The following is a 22390-nucleotide window of genomic DNA, read 5'->3' on the forward strand; positions in this document are numbered from 1 at the left end:
TGCAATACCTGTGATTTGACCTTTGTTGTTTTAGAAGCTTGAAGTACAGACCATGCATTAATATAATTTCAGACAGCTATTTTGTCTTTCATCATAATGCGGAATCTTTATGTAGCAAAACAAAGTGACAATTATGACAAAACAGAAATCTGGAGAAAATAGAATAAATGCCCTTTCAAAATAAATAAAAATCCAGACATTGTTGGTGAACAGGACAGTGGTACGATTTCGTTTTAGAGAATATTAACCAAGCAACTATGAACGCAAGAACAGTTAACTTGATGCCGCTTAAATCTGCAGTTGTCGCTTTCTTCTGTTCCTGAATTAAATTTTTACCTGTACTTGGGCAATCTTTCAAGATTCAGGCCGGAATAGCAGTTCTTTTATGCTACACCTTTTCTATCCATGTAAATGTTGGCACACAGCCCGGGATACAGCGCTGTCTGATTGCCCTTGACTTGCTACATTGTGGTCCGATCCTATGACAGTCTTTCAGTATAATACTGCGCCCCTTTTGGCTGTCTCTTCATCCTGGATTCCCTCCACTCACTTATCCTTTCTGAAATATACTGACTGCAGCTGGCTGTCGCCAGGGTTTCTGATGAGTTGTGCTGCTGCGTTGTAGCCAACGAGACTGATAGTACATCAGAAGGTGAAGCAGCGAATCAATAAATCCAAGCCCTCCTCTCGTGAAAAGCTGATGGATTGATCTTCAATTAAATGTCTGAGTTTTAGTCTTTGGAACTCTGAAACGTCACCATTGTGACACCAGCAGCGTTTTTTTTGCTTAATTTTTATTGAAAGATATAGGATCTGGATTAGACTAGACTGCTAGCTTGATAGAAAACTGCTGTAAAACATATAAGGTCAATCAAAAATCACCCCTTGCATGTTGTGTAACCTTGGCCTTAATTTTAACGAGATTCGATTTCAATTAAATAAATAATTGATAAGTGGTTTTTGCTTTGTTGAATGAACAAGGGCTCGAAACAGAATGATGTTGCACTTATCTGTTTTTAGTAAATACTTTTCTGGCTAACCCATTTTACCATGTTTAAAGCCCAGAATGTATTTAAATGCTCTGCAAAATGAAAATTACATTCCAGTATTCAATCTACAGTATTACTAAACTCTTAACAGAGCTGGCCCCTGCTGCTGTGGCATCTGGCTTACAGCCGAGTTGCTTCTCGTGATTAAAGCCACGTGTAACTCATATACTTATGCATTTGTTATACTGCTACACACAAATGTACATGTGAGCCAGTCAAATATTTCAATGGCATCTGTCTTAGTCCTTCAACCCTTAAAACAAATTGAATATTTAGTGATAGCACAACTGGTCAGGTGGTTCACAAGTTGAATAGATTTTATTTGAACAAGCATGGAAGAAAAATAACACTATAGTACAGCTAATGTAAATTACCACAAAATGCATTCACATTCTCATGTATCTCAGTAGTTGAATTTATTTAGCCCTTTAGGAACTGGAAGGCAGTAAAATTGGCTGTAAAATATGACTAAACTGACCGTTATAGCATTGTACAAAATTGCTACACTTATCAGGTACAGAGTCCACATTTTAAAGTTGGGAAAGGGCTTAAACTTCCTGACATTCTTTCAATAATTAAATCTAGAATAATTTTCAAAATTTATACTTTGATGTTGTAACACCGAGTACAACTGATTCATTTTATTGCATGAACAACTGTATTGATGGAGAAGAACAAATGCGTAATACTGCGGATGCTGGAAATCTGAACCAAAATCAAAAGTGCTACAAACACTCAGCATATCTGGCAGAGTTTGAGGAGAGGGAAACAGAATTACCTCTTCAGGTTGATGCCCACTTATCCAAACCAGCAGTTCCTTTTTGCAAAGCAAAGCAAAGCAATGAATTGGTGAACTTTTCATTCTGCAAGTGAACAACATTGGGATTTAGGAACAGTGCGGTTTTGCAGTTTGCCACCCTAAAATGTCAATGCAAAGGCCATTATAACGTTAATAATGATCGGCACTGAGGCCTGATGTCTGCATGCATCTGCAACTTGTACAAACATATAGCCTCGCCCTATAATATCGTTCTGTATCCGTAAATTGCATTTAACAACCATTAGAAAGCTCACTGGCAGAAATTCATCCAAGGATGTGGCTCAAACTTTATGGGATATTAAACAGCATCACTGAAAAGGCTGGTGCTAATAAGGTGTTTATTGCCAGATTTTTTTTTAAGTCCCTATAATTCCATTGACTTTATTATCTTAGCAGCCGTTTAATTTTAATAGAAATTTGTTCAAGGCCTGTGCAGCTGGCTTTTGGTACACAAGTCATAAGTGCTGTTTTCTGTGTGTTAACGTTGGAAGTTGGGTACACTGCAAGATATTAAACTCTGACCTTGGCCTTTTTGAGTCAGTGATCAGCAGAATTATGTTGCTGACTTTGTACAATGTATGGAAATACTTTTCTGTTTATGCTTCCTGTTTTTCATTTTATTTTGATTTTTAAGTCAAATCAATGTTAAGATCTGCAACTCAGCAGCAAGTGACTGTAACATTGTTAAGTCTCAGGATTCCAAATTTAGTTTTGGAATCTACGTGTAGCCATCAAGTGCCTGATGCTGTTTTCATAATAGGCAGGAGCAGTTGGTACTGAACTGATGTTCCCTCTTGGGGATTAGCATGTTTTATGAATATAGGAAGTGATATATTTTATAATATCTGAGTGATACTTAGTGCAGAAGTGAAATGCTGAATAAATCTTTAGCTTAAAATCACAACAACATCTGAATGAGGGATTAATTAATTAATGTTTTGGATATCACCTTTCTTCAGACCTCCATCCTTCCTGTGGTGCCCAGAATATGTATCAACAATTTATTAAATTCATGGCTCTGTGTAACACTACACTATTATGGTAGCCATGGTTGGGCATTTTTAATGATCTGCAAGCACTATAATTTGATTCTCTTACTTACTTTGATAACAGCCATCACCATAACGTCTAATCCATACAAAGCTTGCAATGAAATCTTATAGGCTTGAAAGTATAATTCCTGTTGGTAAAATCTCCAACAGCCGAGGAACAAGGAGGAAACTCTAAATAAGTGTGTGCTGCAGTTTCTCCAACCTACTCCCTAATGCTATATGCAATGTTGAGGGTTACCTCACAAAAGGTTAAATCATTAGATAAGGACCCATGGTGTTGGAGGTAGTATATTGGCATGGATCACTGGCAGAAAACAGTGAGTGGGGATAAGAGACCCGCGACCAGTGGAGATCCACAGGGATCAGTGCCGAGACTGCAACTGTTCACAATATCTGTCAATGACTTGGAGGACAGAAATGAATATACTGCAGCCATATTTTCAGGCGACACTAAAATAGGCAGAAAGGCAGATTGTGAGAGGATACAACAGTTTACAGAGAGATATCGACAGGTTAAGTCAGTGGGCAAAAAAGTTGGAAAATGGGCTATATTATGGGAAAGCATGAAGTTGTTCATTTTGGAAGGGAGAATGAAAGAAAATAATATAATTTAAACAGAGAAAAACTGTAGAAAGCTGCAACGCAGAAGGACTTTGGGAGACTTTGCTTCTTTGGGAGCAAAGAAAGCTAGCATGAGGTGCAGCAGGTAATGAGGAAGGTTAATGAAATGTTGGCCCTTATTTCAAAGGGTTGGAGTATAAGAGTGGCAAAGTTTACTGCAACTGCCCAATGTCCAATGAGACCACATCTGGAGTACTGTGAGCACTTTTGGTCCCCTTATCAATAAAAAGATATTATTTTATTTGAAGGCAGTTCAGAAAAGGTTCAATCGGATTTTCCCCCATAAGGAAGAATTATCTTATAAGCAAAGGCTAAATAGATTGGGATCCTACACATTGGAGTTTAGAAGAATGAAAAGTGATCTCATTGAAACATAAAGGATTCATATGGGGCTTGACAGGGTAAATGCTGAGAGAATGATTCCCCTCATTGGAGAACGTAGGACCAGAGGGCAAACTGTCTGAATAAAGATGGAGCCAACTTAAAACTGAGATGAGGAATAATTTCTTCTCTCAGAGGGTTTTGAGTCTTTGTATCTCCTTGCCGCAAAAAGTTTTGTTGGGGGGTGCTGCAGAACCCTTATGTGTATTTAAGGCTGGGATAGATAGATTGTTGATCAGTAGAGGAATCAAGAGTGACAAGGAAAGGGTAGGAATGTGGATGCAAGGAATGATCAGCCATGATTCTATTGAATGGTGGAACAGGCTTGAAGGGCTGAATGGCCTACTCCTGTTCCTATTTCTTAAGGACTTACGGTCAATCTTCATCTTATAGATGGTTTTCTTTGGCATCAATTCAAGAACTAGTAGGAGAAACAATGCCATTCTATTTTAGTATCCCTGTCAATTTCAAGCATTTCCAAGTCTCACAGCTGATTCAGAATTAAGTTCTCTTACCTTTGCCGCAACAACTGTGCTTAACTTCTAGAATGTTCTATCTTACACTAGCTATTTTTTACATTGGCCATTCTGATTGTGCCTGGCTGAGTTCGCCAAATAATGCTGACATTTACAATTTTACTTCGTAATTATCTTAGAAACTAGATTGAGACTGTCATATTCCTTAACTGAATTATTGCAAAACGTGAGAAGACTGTTTAAATCAAACTTAGGTGTTTGAAATAAAAGTTCTGTATGTTACTCAGTATTTCTTGATGCAATTCTATCATCCCGCAGTTCTGACTAGCCAGTGATTCTGACAAGAATGTTGTTCAAACAATATTAATGTCCTGTGCCACTTCAAACTGTTGGCACAAAAGAATATATGATTTGCTAAATGATTGGCCGGTAGCAAAGGAATGACAGAGGATATTGAGGCTGTGGTCAAGAAGAAGAAGGAGGCACAGGTTAGGTGTAGGCAGCTGGGATCAAGTGGATCCTGTGAGGAGTAAAAGGGGTGCAGGAGTACTCAAGAGTCAAGGATTCATCGAGGTATACAGCACGGAAACAGATCCTTCGGTCCATGCCAACCAGATATCCTAAACAAATCTACTTCCATTTGCCAGTATTTGGCCCATATCCCTCTAAACCCTTCCTCTTCATATACCTATCCAGATGCCTTCTAAATATTGTAACTATACCAGCCTCCACCACTTCCTCTGGCAGCTCATTCCATACACGCATGGAAAAAAATTGCATGAAAAAAATTGTCCCTTGGATCCCTTTTAAATCTTTCCCCTCTCACCTTTAAACCTATCCCCTTTAGTTTTGGACTCCCCCACCCTGGGGAAGAGACCGTGATTATTCACTCTATCCATGGCTCTCATGATTGTATAAACCTTTATAAGGTCACCCCTTAGCCTCCGAGGGAAAATAGCCACAGTCTATTCAGCCTCTCCCTATAGCAACATCCTTGTAAATCTTTTCTGAACCCTTTTAAGTTCACAACATCTTTCCTGTAGCAGGGAGACCAGAATTGCATGCTGTATTCCAATAGTGGCCTAAATAATGCTCAGTACAGGCATAATATGACTTCCCAACTCATATAGTCAATGCACTGACCAGTCAAGGCACGCATACGAAATACCTTCTTCACTATCCTGTCTACCTGTGACTCCACTTTCAAGGAACCATGAACCTGCCCTCCAATGTTCCTTTGTTCAGCAATACTCCCCAGCACCTTACCATTAATACTAAAAAGAGAAATCAGGAGGGCAAGAAGAGGACATGAGATAGCTTTCATAAATAAGGTAAAGGAGAATCCAAAGAGATTCTACAAGTATATTTTAGGCAAATGAGTAACTAGGGAGAACTTAAGGCTCCTTAAAGATCAACAGGATTGTCTATGCGTGGAGCCACAGGAGATGGTGAAATCCTAAACAAATATTTCTCATCAGTATTTACCATGGAGAAAGACATGGAAGCTAGGGAACACAGGGAAGTAAATAATGATGTCTTGAAAAGAGTCCACGTTAAAGAAGAGGAGGTGCTGGAGGTCTTAAAATGCATAAAGATAGATAAATCCCTGGGACCTGATCAAGTGTATCTCAGGCCATTTTGGGAAGCAAGAGTAAAAATTACTGGTCTCCGAGCAAAGATATTTGTGTCATTGATAGCCATGGGTGAGGTGCCAGATGACTGGAGGGTGGCTAATGTTGTGCTATTATTTAAGAAAGGTGCTAAGGAGAAGCCAGGGGAGTGCAGAATGGTGAGCCTAATGTCAATAGGGGGTAAGTTTTGGAGTGGATTCTGAGAGACAGGATCTGTGTGCATTTGAAAAGGCAAGACTGATTAGGGATAGTTGGCATGGCTTTGTGCATTTGAAATACTCTCACAAATTTGATTGAATTATTTGAAGGGGTGACGAGGAAGATGGATGAAGGCAGAGTGGTAAACTTTGTCTACATGGACTTTAGCAAGGCCTTTCACAAGGTTTCATGTGGTAGACTGGTTAGTAAGGCAGGATCACATGGGATCCAGGGAGAGCTAGCCAATTGGATACAAAATTGGCTTAATCGTAGGAGACAGAGGGTGACAGTGGAGGGTTGTTGTTCAGACTGGAGGCCTGTGACCAGTGGTGTTCTGCAAGGATCGGTTCTGAGTCCACTGTTGTTTATCATTTATATAAATGATTTGGATGAGAATATAGGAGGCATAGTTAGTAAGTTTGTGGATGACACTAAAATTGGTGATAAAATGGACAGTGAAGAAAGCTATCTAAGAGTAAAACAGGATCTTGATCAACTGGGCCAGGGAGCCAAGGAATGGTTGATGGAGTTTAATTCAGATAAATGCAACGTTTTGCATTTTGATGAGACAAACCAACGCAGGACTTCTACAGTTAAAAGTAAGGCCTTGGGGAGTATTGTCAAGTAGAGAGGCCTAGGTTACAGGCACATCGTTCCATTAAAGTGGCATTACAGGCAGAGAGGGTTGTGAAGAAGAAGTTTGGCATGCTTGGCTTCATCGGTTAGAGCAATGAGAATAGGAGTGGGGACGTCATGTTACAGCTGTGTAAAACATTGGTGAGGCCACATTTGGAGTATTGAATACAATTCTGGTCGCCTTGCAAGAAGAAGGATGTTATTAAACTTGAAAAGTTGCAAAAAAGATTTACAAAGATGTTACCAAAACTGGAAGATTTGAGTTATAAGGAGAGGCAGGATAGACTGGGACTTTTTTCCCTGGAGTGTAAGACCCTGACGGGTGACCTGAGAGGTTTATAATATCACACGGGGCATAGATAAGGTGAATTGCCAAAGTCTCTTCCCCAGGTTAGGGGTGTCCAAAACTAGAGGGCATAGGTGTAAATTGAGAGGGGCATGATTTAAAAGGGACCTGAGGTGCAGCTTTATCACACAGAGGGTGGTGTGTATATGGATCAAGCTGCCAGATGAAGTGGTAGAGGTAGGTATAATTAATTTAATTTAAAAAAACATTTGGACAGGTACATGAATCAAAAAGGTTGAAAGGTAAATGGGCCAAACACAGTCAAATGCGACTAGTTCTGTTTCGGAAACCTAGTCAGCATGGATGAGTTGGGCTGAAGGGCCTGTTTCTGTGCAGTATAACTCCATGCCCCTTTGACTGTTATACTTCCATTGTTTATGTAGATAAATCTCAGCAAGCTGAGTTTGGCCAACCGAAGTGCCTCTTCAGCTGCTTGTATTTCGTAATATTGTACATTTAAATGCCATTTTTCAAAATGTGGTTTTGTACTACAGCATCTCTTTATGTATTGCTCATCTTTTTCAATAGTATAGCCACGTATGAAAATTACAAACTCTGAGTTCTGTACAAAGGGCTCACTGATACAGATCAGGCATTTGGTTTAAAAAGACACATTTATCACCGTTGATATGATTCTTAAAGGGACTTCAGTAAGTTACTGAACCCTGCCAGTTTAAACTATTGGTCAATTAGAAACAGTGATGAGTTGTCAGTGTCCTGGATTTGGTTTAAAGATTCTGTCATCTTCTGTTGCTTGTTACTCTAATGGAGATGTGCACTTGGGTTGAACAGGATATCAAGCTGAAGTGTGGAACTCACTCAAAAGCTGAAATTTTCAGCAGCAAGATAGGTAGCTGTGGTGCAAGATTTGAACCTCACCCAATAAAACATTTCAAGCTATGCTGGGTTTTCACAAATACCGCTAAATTAAGCTCAACAGAACTGTGATTCTGATCTATGTTTCAGCTTAGAAGGCCAGCCCATGTTGACCTGTAAATCCAAAGTGAGTTTCACATTTGTAGGCATTGTCGGCAACAGGTACACCCTGTTGTGTTGGCACCTGTTTCACTTTGACTTGCAGATTGTTGCTGTATGCATGGCAGAAGGTTCAAACAAATGAGAATAGAGGTGATTTTGCTTGTCCTTCAATCGTTCACTGAAACAGAGAATATTCAAAACAAATAGCATACGAGAAGAACATATAAATTGGCACTGTCCTCAAATTTATCTCTGTTGTGTTCTAATTGCAGTTAATTGATACTGCCATACTGTCACAGATATAATTCATTGCTATTTCAGTCACTGTAAACAAGTGAGATGCTTTAATGGCTCCATAAAAGACTGCTGAGCTGATAGCTGAGATTAGGCCTCTTAGTAATGGGTTTTGGGGAGTACTTAGCTTGGGTAAATGTACTGGAAAGGAGCTATTGAGAGGCTGTGATGTATCTCAAGTACTTACTGTTGTACTGATCTGGGAAAATGGATTTAAACAGGCCGTGACATAGTGGGTTTGGCTGCTCATTCTAGAATTTGTTGTGGATTAAGTTTAGACTACTAGTTAGTAATGCAGAAATTTCTGATTTGCTGTTACAATGAAGTCTCCTATCTATAAATATAATGACTAGTACTGCACCTTATTGGTGCTTAGAATCATTCTAGCATGTATTTCAAAGTGACACTGTATGTATGACAGCACAGTATTGGTGTTGAAAATCCAAGGGTACAGAATAACATTGGCATCCTTACAGGCTTGTGCCTGTGTCAGACATGTAGAAAATCATAGTTTGTCCCTTACTCAGTGTGAATGTGTACATGCGTGTCAAGGTCACAGATTGCAATGAGTTCTTTTGCAAATGACTCCAATACGTGGCTTTGTAAATTGAGAATTCATTACTAAAGGGGGCAAGACATAGGAATATAGAAACAAGAGTAGGTCATTCAGCCCTTTGCGCCTTTGGCCTATATCCCTCAATACCTTTTGCTTAAAGGAAATTTATCCATCTCATTTTTATACTTAATAACTGATCTAGCATCAGCTCCATTTGCGGAAGGGAGTTCCAAAGTGCTACCACCCTTTGTGTGTAGGAGTACTTCCTAATATCTTTCATGAGCAGCCTGGCCCTAATTTTTATACAATTTCCCCCCCATTCTAGAATCTGAAACTAATGGAAAAAGTTTCTTTTATCTACCTTGTCTTTTTCCTGTTAATAACTTGAAGACTTCAATCAGATCACCCGTTGACCCTCTAAATTCAAAATACAAGAGTTCTCCTTTGTATAATCTTTCCTCATAACATAACCACTGAAGTCCAAGTATTATTCTTGTAAATCTATGTTGTACTCCCTCCAAGGCCAATGTATCCTTCCTCAGGTGTGGTGCCCAGATTTGCACACAGTACTCCTGGTGGGGTCTAACCAGGATTTATATTGGTTAATTTGATTGAAATTTGATCATTACATACAGCATATTTTATATTTATCAGTCTTGAGATTAATGTGATATAGAAATGGCTTTTAGAGGTGAAACATTTTTGCACATACTGTAACTTTAAGAATGCGCATTTAATGATTTTACAGTGGGTTGTGTTTTAATGAGTTACATTCTGGTCTAGCAAAATTGACTGATGAATTCTTTGAAACTATTAACTGTCAAACACTTGTACAACTGAATTTTTTTAATGTAATTATCTCATGCAAAGTTTAGCTATATGTTTATTGGTTAAACAAAATACAGAAAGGAATCAATCAGTGGCATAATGCTATTGCAGTGCGGAGAGTGAAATTGTGAATGAAATTATTCCCAGTTCTTAAATGTTATATTTTTGATGCATCTGGCTTGATTCTTTGCAGCTCTTTAAATGACTAGGATTTAATGTTTCTATTTTTATAAAACAATTATTCATTTTTAGATAATAGAGGAAACGATTCTATATTTCGTTGATCAATAAGTACCATCACAATGCACTTAGTGCTATCTGTAAACCTGATCCAGTGTAAGCCGATCTACAACAGACTCTTGATTTAACAAAAGCTTCCCAGTCTCTGCTCTCAGCATTATCTCCACCGTAGAGCTGCCCTATTAAGATATGAACCTGTTTCAAACCCACTTTAGTTCTTGTGTCTTCAAAATGACTGGATTATACAATATATTGAATTTTTAGTTACTCTGCACAGCAACTGGATGATAAGTGGTTTTTAAATGTGATTTTATTTTAATTTTTTTTAAGATCCTTTCCACAAACCCTGCACCAACTCCACGCAGCAGCTCAAAGGACATTCTTGCCTTGTCACTGGAAGCTGGTCACAAATGGGTAACTTGTTCTTCGAATATTCTTTCCAATTTCCTCAATACACTAACATGTTCCAAGTTCAGAAACACACCACGAGCTGTCCCCTTCTGATCTAGGAATACTTCATCTCTTTAAGCTGTTTGTTTGTTTTATCTGGTTTTTGAAAAGAAAACTTTCCAGAAAGTCAAGATCATTACTTATTTAGATGTATATCCACATGAATGTAGCTATTTGTGCTGAAAAGTCTCATGGTTCGAGAAGTCCTCCGCCTCTTAGCTCAGAGGGGTTCATGACTGGGAGCTTATTTCAATGTACTGTCAAGAAATAATTAAATTTAGAATGAATTAGATAAGGTGGAACTTTATATTTTGAGGTATTTTGACTATTTGTCTAAGATTATGCACACAGAAATTAGTACTAATTATAGAATGACTATAACTAAAGTAATAACTGCAATAAAAAGTGTTTCCATTCTCCCATTCACTCTCCTTTTCCTTGCATGTGGTCGTTTATGGTGCTGGTGCCTTCTTTTTAGTGCTTCATTGCTTGTTAATCCTGACTGCAAACTCATTCATCTGAATAAATACTTTTAAAAGAGGAAATGAAAAGAATTACTCCAGGTTAGAGTCCTTATGCTGTTTCGTCCTATTTAAAGTGTTACGGAAAAATGATTCCATAACTAATTTAAAGAAAGTAAAATCATTAATAGACAATATTTAATCTTATGTCAAAACGCATAGGCTTTCTTCTACCATTTACTTTCCCACATTTTTGAAGCCTCCACTAAAATTTTGCCTTCTCTCAGGATCCCTGAACCAGCACCTGAGGGTTCAACAAATCCTTGATCGGAAGGCCACGCAACAAGTAGGAGTTCATAATTATTACACACCCTCCCCAAAAGCCCCTTCAGTTTCTTTGCTGGGTTTCCTGCCTGACCTGAGTAAGCTGACCCATTCTGGGTGTAGTTTCATCTCTCTGAGATGGCCTTTCTCCATATGTTGTGTGTCGTGAGAATGAGAGCCTGTCAGATCACAGTGAATTATCACAGTCGAACTTCATTCTGTCCTTGTATGGTCAAGGTAATGTGCAGAAAGAAATTGAAAGGAATGGCAGCCCTGCAGGAGAGTTAAATGAGACATGTGAAAGCATTGGTTGAAGAGATTTTAAAGAAGGGTTTTTACAAGGTGCAAAGCTAAGGAAAGGGGCATTTAAGGAAAGAGTTTCAAATTGTTGGAATGAGGGAAATGAATGGTTAACCCCAAAGAGAGGAGCAATACACAGGAAGCTACAGTCTGAGGACAGAAGACACCGGAGTGAATTAGAGCTGCAGCGTTGTGGTGGAGAAATGCATTTGGAGGTGAGTGAAATGATTTTGTTTTCAAGAGAGGGTACAGAGGGTCAGTTCTGGAGTGATGTAGAAGCAGGGCCTAGTGCAAGACTGCCGTAAGTTTCTCTCTTCCTGAACACCTCAAATTCTGAGGAATGTAAATCATTTGCAGAAACGTCATTCGAGCAATCAGAACTACCTCACTTTCACTTTATGAAGTCTCTTGCTGGAAGGTATGGGGATTCTGACCTTTACGTATGCCATATATGGGCAGTGCAAATTCTCATTATAAAAAGTGGGGTTTATGAGACTGCCTGACTGATGTCTTAAACATATTGGTGGTTAAATGATGAGAATTTTAGAGGGAAGTAAATTTGGGTGGTGGAGAAGGATTAATGCCCTGAAACATGGCATTGAGTTGGGAGCTCAGTGATTCAGCTTTGCAGGTGAGCAGGGAGCCATTGTGTAGCTATTGAGTATATGTTCTAAATATTCAAAGCAGCAATTATCTCAGATTTAACAGCCAACGTATGGGTTTCATGAGCTGTGTGGAACTCACCAGGGTCAACAAGGTGAGAGCACAGTGGGGATTGGTTCTTCCGTGAAATCAGTAGCCTGGGACACTTGCAGACAGTAAAATTGATTAGGTGTAGCCTTGCCTCAGTCAGAGACCCACTGCCCTTCTTCTGAGAGAATGCTTTCATGACGATTTCCATCTTCTTGAAACTCTCTTCACGTGTTGCACTTCACTTACCTAGCATGGAGTTCCCTGATGCCAGTTTTCATTATTGGAACAAGCACAGAGGATGCTGGAGAAACTCAGTGGGTTTGGCAGCATTTGTAAACATAGAAAAACAGGGTTAACAGTTTGAGTCCAAATAATCTTCTTCAAAAGAAAGATTTCTCCAGCATTCTCTGTTTGTTTAGATTTCCAGCATCTGCAGTATTTTGCTTTATCTGAGCCTTTGTTATGTCTTGGGAGCACCTTATGCAGTCTACTTTGTAGCTATGAACAAGAAGAGCTGCATAAAACACCAACAGTATCAGGAGGATCAATAACCACACCATCTGTCCTCCCAGACACATGTTGCTCTGTAAGGCCGGGGAAACCAGCACACTGAGGCGAGACCGTCAACACAGCCTACAGGCAGATGATCAGCTCTCTCATCTTGAATTAGCACTACCTCTTTACCAGCAGATCAGGTCAGCATGCATTGTCAGTGTTTGTTAAGATGGTGTAGCGGGAAGTTCGCTAACCCTGATTCCCTGCCTCTCCTTGGGTTGACCTGTCTCGCTTTTGCTTTGCCAGGAGAGAAATGAAAGCGGTGTAAGTGTGAGAAATGGAATAGGTGCAGAGAAAAGAAGGACAGAGAACATCTAAAGAAGTGTGAGACACCAGATGGGGCTGTGTGATGAGTGGAGATGGGGTGGACAGAGAACCTGATAGTGGGGTGGCCTTCCTAAGGCTCCTTTCCATGCTTGTTGCTGAAGGGTTATGGAAATAATTGTATAGTTCAGCGATTCTGACCATTGCAAGAGCCTCTATAACTACTGTACTGTGCTGTACAGTTCTATGTTCAATGTTCTATAACTAGAAATTTTTCCTTTGACACGCATCTCACCCATTCACTTTCTCATAGGCTGGCCAGTGCAGGAGTGTGACACTGGCCGAGCTAAGAAGCCAAAGTAAAATGTCCTGATGAAACAATAGGTTTTTAACCCACAACAGGCCTCCGTGCTACCTGTGTGTCTGCTTAGATAAAATCTGCTCAGACATTGGTGCTGCATTCAGTGATGAATGGAACGGATTTCAAACTAAAATTCCTCGTCCTGCATCCATGTTCCGTTAATTTGGAATTATACATTGCCTGGTTTACAAAAGCAATCCAGTGTCCAAAAGCATGACAGCCTTGTTCTAAATCGTTCAGACTCATTTTCTAAAATGTTGTACAATATGAATTGAAAGGCAAAAATGTTATGGAAGCAATTCATAATTTATGGAAGCAGGGGGTTCATTGTATCAAATGCATTGGTGGTTCTGAGGATTTCAAGGTTATTACTTCTACAAAGTGAAGAATAACAAATTGACAGTGTGAGGTAGTTTGTTGATGCCTATTTTAAGATTGCGTGAGAGAGATACAAATTTTAAATAGTGATTTAGCAGTTGTCATGAAAAATACATGTCTCAACATTTTATAAGGTTGACGATGTTGCAAAGTGGATTTTATTTAACCTATAAATAGTGTCATGGGTGACTGAAATCCTGACTTCTTTTCTGAACTGGTTTCATCTTGATTATTTTTTTATCAGCTAGTTCAGACATGTATCTTTCGTGACAATAGTTCATTCAGTATTTTGGACTTTCATTTCCCTTACAAGATCTTTAAATAAACACCAAGGTCCAAGCTTTTCTGTTTACATTACTATTTTCATGTTTATTCATGGCATTGTTTTGAGCACATTTTATGTACTGTTTGGCAGCACAATAGATGCCTGCTCACTTTTATTTAGGATAGTGAAAAGTTTTGTTTGATGTCACCACAATGTAAAGGAGCAGAGTCGACAATTTCTTGTTTGTATGCAAACTGTTGCCCATTGCATCAGCAGTAGCACAGCTTGAAGATGCAACTGTATTATCTTGAAACCTAAACTAACATTGCAAAGGAATGTTTACAAAATGCCTGATATTATTACTGATAGTCCCTCACAGTAAACTAACAAACACACAAAATAAAGTCTTAGAAAATATATTTGATAAAGGAATTAAATATTTTTTACATATAGACAGATGCTTTTTGAAGTAAAAAAAATCCTTTTCTGAATCTTCAAGATCATAAATTATGTTGCTGACTCCCTGACAGTTCCCCTGTGTAATAAAAACTGACACAGCTGCAAATATACCAACAGCTATGACTGTTTGACTAATGCTTTATTCAAAATATGGGCAGGTTATGATAATGTTCTTCGAAATGATATGGGACAAAACACACACAGATCAACAAAAGATCATTGAGGCTTGCATTGTGCACACAGAATTTTATTTACAGTCTTAGTTCTCATACAAAAGGTGTAATAGTGGAGTTCTATTCACATATCAATTATTGTAAGCCTGGAGCTACTTTTTGTGTACAATGCATTATACATTTTAGATGATCCACCAGTTCATGTTGGGAAGTGGACAAAGTAGTAGCAGATGGAACAATTGTCAAAATATTTGACTAGAGGCGTGCATTTGACACAATTAATGACTGACTTGTATAGAACTTGCATTTCCATCACTTAGAGACACTGTCGATAGAATTGTCATGTTTTCTTGCTTTCGGTATAATTCATTCTGACTATTTGACTTTCTCAACATACTTATACATTTCCTTCTACATTGACGAGTTACTGCGTAGTACTGGACCAATTATCTTGGTTGGTTGGCCCTGAAGGGCACCTTTTTGGTTTAGTTTGAACATAAGAACATAAGAACTAGGAGCAAGAGTAGGCCATCTGGCCCCGCGAGCCTGCCCCACCATTTAATAAGATCATGGCTGGTCTTTGAGACTCAGCTCCACTTACCCGCCCACTCACCATAACCCTTAATTCCTCTACTTTTCAAAAATTTATCTAGCCTTGCCTTAAAAACATTCAGCGAGGTAGCTTCAACTGCTTCACTGGGCAGGGAATTCCACAGATTCACAACCCTTTGGGTGAAGAAGTTCCTCCTGACCTCAGTCCTACATCTGCTTCCCTTTACTTTGAGGCGATGCCCTCTAGTCCTAGTTTCACCTGCTAGCGGAAACAACCTTCCTGCCTCCACTCTATCTATTCCCTTCATAATCTTATATGTTTCTATAAGATCTCCCCTCATTCTTCTGAATTCCAATGAGTATAATCCCAGTCTACTCAGTCTCTCCTCATAATCCAACCCTCTCAACTCTGGAATCAACGGAGTGAATCTCCTCTGCTCCCGCTACAGTGCTAGTATATCTCTTCTCAAGTAAGGAGACGAAAACTGCACACAATACTCCAGGTGTGGCCTCACCAGGACCCTATACAGCTGCAGCATAGCCTCCCTGTTTTTAAACTCCATCCCTCGAGCAATGGCAGACAAAATTCCATTTGCCTTTTTAATCACCTGCTGCACCTGCAATCCTACTTTTAGCGATTCGTGCACAAGGACACCCAAGTCCCTTTGCACAGCAGCGTGCTGCAATTTTTTACCATTTAAAACATAGTCCATTTTGCTGTTATTCCTACCAAAATGGATGACCTCACACTTATCAACATTGTACTCCATCTGCCAGACCTTTGCCCACTCACTTAGACTATCTATGTCCCTGTGCAGACTTTCATTGTCTTCTGCACACTTTGCTCGACCACTCACCTTAGTGTCATCTGCAAATTTTGACACACCACACTTAGTCCCCAACTCCAAATCATCTATGTAAATTGTAAACAATTGAGGTCCCAACACTGATCCCTGAGGCACACCACTAGCCACTGACCGCCAACCAGAAAAACACCCATTTACCCCTACTCTTTGCTTTCTACTGGTCAACCAATCCTCTATCCATGCCAATACATTACCTGTAATACCGTGCAACTTTATCTTATGTAGCAGCCTTTGGTGTGGCACCTTGTCAAATGCCTACTGGAAATCCAGATACACCACATCCACAGGTTCCCCATTGTCCATCATGCAAGTAATGTCCTCAAATTAATTAAACATGACCTACCCTTCATGAACCCATGCTGGGTGTTCCCAATGGGACAATTTATATCCAGATGTCTTGCTATTTCTTCCTTAATGATAGATTCAGGCATTTTCCCCACTACCGAAGTTAAGCTAACTGGCCTATAGTTACCTGCTTTTTGTCTACTTCCTTTTTTAAACAGAGGCGTCACATTGGCTGTTTTCCAATCTGCGGGAACCACCCCAGAGTCCAGTGAATTTTGGTAAATAATTACTAGTGCATTTGCTATTTCCCCCATCACCTCCTTTAATACCCTGGGATGCATTTCATCAGGGCCAGGAGACTTGTCTACCTTTAGCCCCATTAGCTTGCCCAGCACTGCCTTCTTAGTGATAATGGTTTGGTATGCATGTGCAATAATTTTCAGACCGAGAGACCACTTCAGACAGTCAGCAGTCTTCGAGATGACATGATCAGACAAACTCTTGATGAACTAGCACACACAGGAAGTCTGTAACTGGGTTGTCATCATCTGCTGACTGCCATTGTCAGCAATCACTTCCTTATGAGTATGATTGCCTGCTGAGGAAATTTCATGTCACTGGTCAAGGGTTTTGTAGGTCTAGAGCCCCATCTCTGACCATACATTTTAGCAGGTGGAATTGGCCCCTGGCCTTGAGATCATTGGCATTCCTTTGTCCGATTCCTTTTCCATACTTGCTCTTGATCACTATGTGTTCTGAAAAATTGTGTCCCTTTATAATGGAGTTTCCTCCAAATCAGTTTCTTCTGAGCGAGGGTCTCCCATATATTGACACTTATGTGACATTTCTGGAGGGAAGCCTTCAGGGAGTTTTTGAAACATTTCCTTTTGTTGACCTCTCGTCTGAATGCCTTCCTTGAGCTGGGTGAAGAAGATTTGCTTTAGCAATCAAAACTCGGGCATCCTAAGCATGTGACCAGCCGAGTAGAGTTGCTTTTGGATGATCATAGCCTCGATGCTGGTGCTGTTAGCTGCTTCAAGAACACTGAGGTTAGTACGCCTTTCCTTGCAGTTGATGCACAGAATCTGTCTCAAGCAATGTTGATAGTACTTCTCAAGGTTCTTGAAATGTCGTCTATATGTAACCCAAGTTTTGGGATCAGTATGGAAGAGTAAGAAGGATGACTGCCTAATGCACAAGGATCTTGGTATCAGCACAGATATCATGGTTGTTGAAGACTCTCAACCTTAGACATCCAGATTTGGTGCTCACAGATTTGATGTGATGTTGAATCTCCACATTGGTGTCAACTTTAGATGAAAGATAACTTCCCAGGTAGGGGAAATGTTCCATGTGTGGAAGGATTTCGCCACCAATCTTGATGGAGGAATGGACCGGAACTTGACCTGGGACAGGGTGGTCAAAGATTTGAGTTATCTTGAAGTAGAGGCTGAAACCAAATCTTTGCTATGCTTCCACAAAGGTTTAATGACACTTGAAGATTATGCTCAGAGAGCAGAGATGACAGTGTCATCTGCGTGCTGAAGTTTCACAAGTGAGGTGAATGTTGTTTTCTTCTCTTGGATTTCAACCGATTGAGGTTGAACAGTTTTCTGTCCATCTTGTAGACAGTGTCCACAGCAGTGGGAAGCATGTTCGTGATGGGGTATTGGTTAGCTGAGTTGGCTGGATAGCTGGTTTGCAATACAGAGTGATGCCAATAGCGTGGGTTCAGTTCCCTTCCAGATGAGGTTAATATGAAGGACTCTGCTTCTCAACCTCTCCGTTCACCTGAGTTTGTGGTGAACCTCAGGTTAAACCATCATCAGTCATCTCTTTCTAATGGTAGAGCAGACCTATGGCCTGGAAGGACAATGGTGACTTACCTGCTCACTGCATTATGTTTTGGGAGACCCTTCAATTTCCTACTCAACGTCTGAGGCAACCATTGAAAAAATAGCCAAAGCGAACAAGGCGTTTATAAGCTTTATCCATTGCAAAAAAAGTGTTCTAATTTTGTCTGCTGGTCCAGACTTGCCCTTTTTAAAAAAAAAAATCAAAACTAACGTTCCTGATTAAATGTGTTGAGATTTCACTTTTTAATGAAATATCATACATGTCTGGCTAATTTTTTATTCTTGTCTCAATGCAACAGGAGGCTTTGAGGCACTTGTCATTTCTGTGATTTCTGCTGTTATCTGATAAGTCATCATTACACAATTCAAAAAGAGAGAGGAGCAAAACAGAAAGAGGAAAGAAAACTAGTGTGCAAATGTCATCATACCATTATCGTCTAGAAGTAGCTGTTCAACTGCTTTTTGTTGATGTCCCAAAATGGTCATGCGATTGAAATAATAGGGACAGGCTTACATGCCTCTCACAGATTTGACAGGGGTCCTAACTAGCGACAATATTGGAACTTTAGAGTGGTACCCTGCCGCACAGAAATGGGAGTCATGAAATTGGATCCAATGAAAGGCAATGATGGTCTGACAATTCCATTAGGCAGCAGGACCAGTTTTTAATTCTGTTTCTGGATTCAATTATTTTCCAACCTCCTTACATCAATTTTGTTACGAATTTTGGCTTTCTCCTTTTCTGTGGCTTTGGGTTGAAGTTTATTATACAAAAGCTAAGTTTCAATTTGCAAAGTTTCATGGAGTGTTTCTCTTTGTGAGTGCTAGAGAGTTTTGTCTCTCAATTTTATGCTGCTGATCTTATTATCAAAGCACCATGACATCACACTTTGCCATTGCCGAAACCTTTCTAGAATTTCAGTCATTGGCATCATAGTTAAAGCCCACTTCTGTACCAAGTCAAACAGTGCCAGTCAGGAATAACATAATGGGAGGGAGACAAAATAAAAGCATCTGAGGACACACAGGTACGATGAGCATCACTTCATTTCAAGTACAAGCTCGCATCCATTAATGTATTGTTATTTTAGATCATCACCTGATCGATCAATGTAACTGCATCTACAAGAATGAAGCTACAGAGGCTTCCTGTCTAAGTGCACACCATGTTTGAACCCTGTCTAAGGGAGTGCTACTGTACATAAAGCCCAGCATGGCATAGCATCGTTATTGTTCAAAGTGGGAGCATCACATGCTGGAAAGTCTTCACACAGTTGAAAATATTAACTTTTGTTGGACAGCTACAAAAGCAAACAAACCAAAAAAAAAGTTGCATTTGTTTTTGGGAGCAAACAGTGACCGTTTGCCTTTCAAACATCAACCAAGTTACAGTGAATGAATGATCATTGCATCTATCTCACATCCATTGGAACTTAGTGTTTATTGTGTCCTGTTCAGCTTTTGCACCCAACTCTCTGTGCTGCTCTATCATACTGAAGCTGATGTTGCTCCTGTGCAATGTCCTCATCTTCTTCCTCAGAAGACTGCTGCTACCCTCCCAGCCCTTCAGTGTCTGTCACATCCCCTTTAGGCCTGCTCCAGTTGTGCAACATCCAGCATGCTGGGATTATGCAACATCTATCGGGAATGTACTGCAAGGACAATCCAAGCAGCGGAAACGCATCCTCAGGAGCCCTACTGGGTACGGAACAATGTCCTTGATGGAAGAATGGGCTGTATGTATGTTTGCTTGGCCTTCATCAGTGTTTGTGTAATGGAGTTATCAGCCATGGTTGCAGTGTGTAGCCCTTGCCTTTTGGTATCCAACTTTATGAGGCATCCAGTCCTTAAAATGAAGTAGAACCAAAAGAGACACAAGTATCATGGCAGCTTCCCGGATACCTGGCACAGAATGTGGAACCAATGACTACAGATGATTGTACTTTGATTGTCTTTTCAATTGATGAACTCTGCTGCGTGATATGGCTCTCCTGATGTAATGTGTGCACAGTTTATGGTACCCTGCATTTGTGGGATGTCAGCTATTTTGGCAGAGCCTACTGTCCTGGCTGCAGCACTGACCTCATCGTGGGGATGTGAGATGAAGTGATGTGACCTGGCACGACTTGCATCAGTATCAGCTTTGATACATTTCTGGGTTGAGGAGCATGAGATCCCACAGAGGTCCCCAGTGGATCCTTGGAAGCAGCCAGTAGCATGAAAATTTAATGCAGCTGTCACCTTGACAACCACCAGAATAGGTGTTCACCCACCCCTTCAGGCTGCGGTTCCTGGCATAGTCTGGGAGATCATCTGATGGTGGTAACAATGCACTTCATTTATCTGAGGAAATGGCATTGAGGATGATCAGCTGTGGACCTCCTGTACCTGCTGTATGACCTGAGGGGACCTTGTGCCACAATTTCTTCATACAGTATCTGTTCGGTAGCTGCTGGTGATTTGGTGTTAGTCTTGAGCTTGTTGGTATGTTTATTTCTCCCCAGTTTCTCCTCAATATCTTCATAGATCCGTGGCCGCAGTGACAATGACCCCTGTTGTAGCTGGATCCATTGGGCACAGTTCCAGTGAACCTGTGTGAGGAATGTCAGAAACACAACGGGCCCTTAGTAATGCGAGCAGTCTGCATTCACATCGCACATAAATGATGGGTTAGTCTCCTTCTCCATACAGTGGGACATGGAGGCCTCATTAAGAAGGGCCACAGAATGCCTTGCTGTGAATTTTAACACTGGAAACCTCATTCCACCATTTGCAGCCACACTGCACAAAGTACAGTAGGAGATTGTAAGAGTGGGTAGGGTTACTAAAATCTTGAACCCCTTATCCTCACTCCCCAACATCACACAAGAAAGGCTGCATTGCATGTAAGAGCACATTGACACATATTTACAGTTCATTGTGAGAAGAAATCACCTTCACATCATTACACAGCCTGTGAGGCCATGGATTCATAGAATCGTAGAACAGTGCCGAAACAGGCCATTCAGCCCCTGGAGTCCACACTGACCCTCTGAAGAGCATTCCACTCTGACCCACCCCACCCTCTTCCCTGTAACCCTGCATTTCCCATGGCTAATCCAGCCAGCCTGCATATCCCTGGGCACTATGGGAAATTTAGCGTGGCTAATCCATCTAACTTGCGTATCTTTGGACTGTGGGAGGAAACCAGAGCACCTGGAGGAAACCCCCACAGACATGGGGAGAAGGTGCAAACTCCACACAGACGGTCACCCGAGGCTGGAATTGAACCCAGGTCCCTGGTGCTGTGAGCCACCCTGTGGATTGTCTTTGTGAATTATGGCCTGAAGTTGATATGAGTAAGATCACCTCTGATTACTTCTGCTTCATGAAGTTGACTATCTTCAATCTGCAAAGACATGTTGAGGATTGCTTGTATCGAGGATTTGCACACTACACACGTGTTTCTAATGCAAGGTACTACGATTACAGATGATTTCAGTGTAAACTGTGGAAACAACTGGTTAATGCAATTACCCCTTGAAGGGCGTGCATGTTGAGACAGAATAAAAACACTTCACCCTCTCTGTGTTTGGGTGCAGCCAATTTCCATTGTGCAATTCGGGGGGAGGATGGAAGGTAAAACAGATTGCACTTGGCAGAGAGAGTCACATGCTCGGCATGGTCATTACGGAGTGCCCTGAATCTTCAAGTCTGTTTCGTCATTGTGCTCCCCGTCAACCCGTCAGTACTGAGCTTCCACTAATTCCCTTCCAACTCTTTTTATTTATGCCTTAATTTCCTACTGTTACCCCCCGAGCCGCAGTTCTGCAACTTATTCATGCCAATCCGCATGTTGTGCTGATTCCCACTGAAACCAGGGTAGTTGTGACTTTTAATGCTTGTCCACCTCCACATGCACCTCACTCCCACAATAACTCATGTCCTCCAATGCACTGCTGCCTCCCATCTTTGTCTGTTCGTTTGCTAATATCATTTCCTCTGCATGCCAGCAGGATGCCTCCACTTCCCACGATTGATTTCCCTGGCTTCCCTACCACAG

The 22390-nt window shown here is 40.6% G+C and overlaps 1 protein-coding gene across 1 annotated transcript in view; it reads left to right on the top strand.

Annotated features, from left to right (window-relative positions):
• Positions 1-22390, top strand: part of etv1 (ETS variant transcription factor 1) — a 139041-nt gene that overhangs the window by 18192 nt on the left and 98459 nt on the right. Inside the window, exon 7 of the mRNA XM_048608512.1 lies at positions 10437-10520. Within this exon, the coding sequence (XP_048464469.1) occupies positions 10437-10520 (84 nt within the window). The remainder of the gene's footprint in view (positions 1-10436; positions 10521-22390) is intronic.

This window comes from Rhincodon typus, chromosome 2, assembly GCF_021869965.1.
Source record: "Rhincodon typus isolate 14 chromosome 2, sRhiTyp1.1, whole genome shotgun sequence".
NCBI lineage: Eukaryota > Metazoa > Chordata > Chondrichthyes > Orectolobiformes > Rhincodontidae > Rhincodon > Rhincodon typus.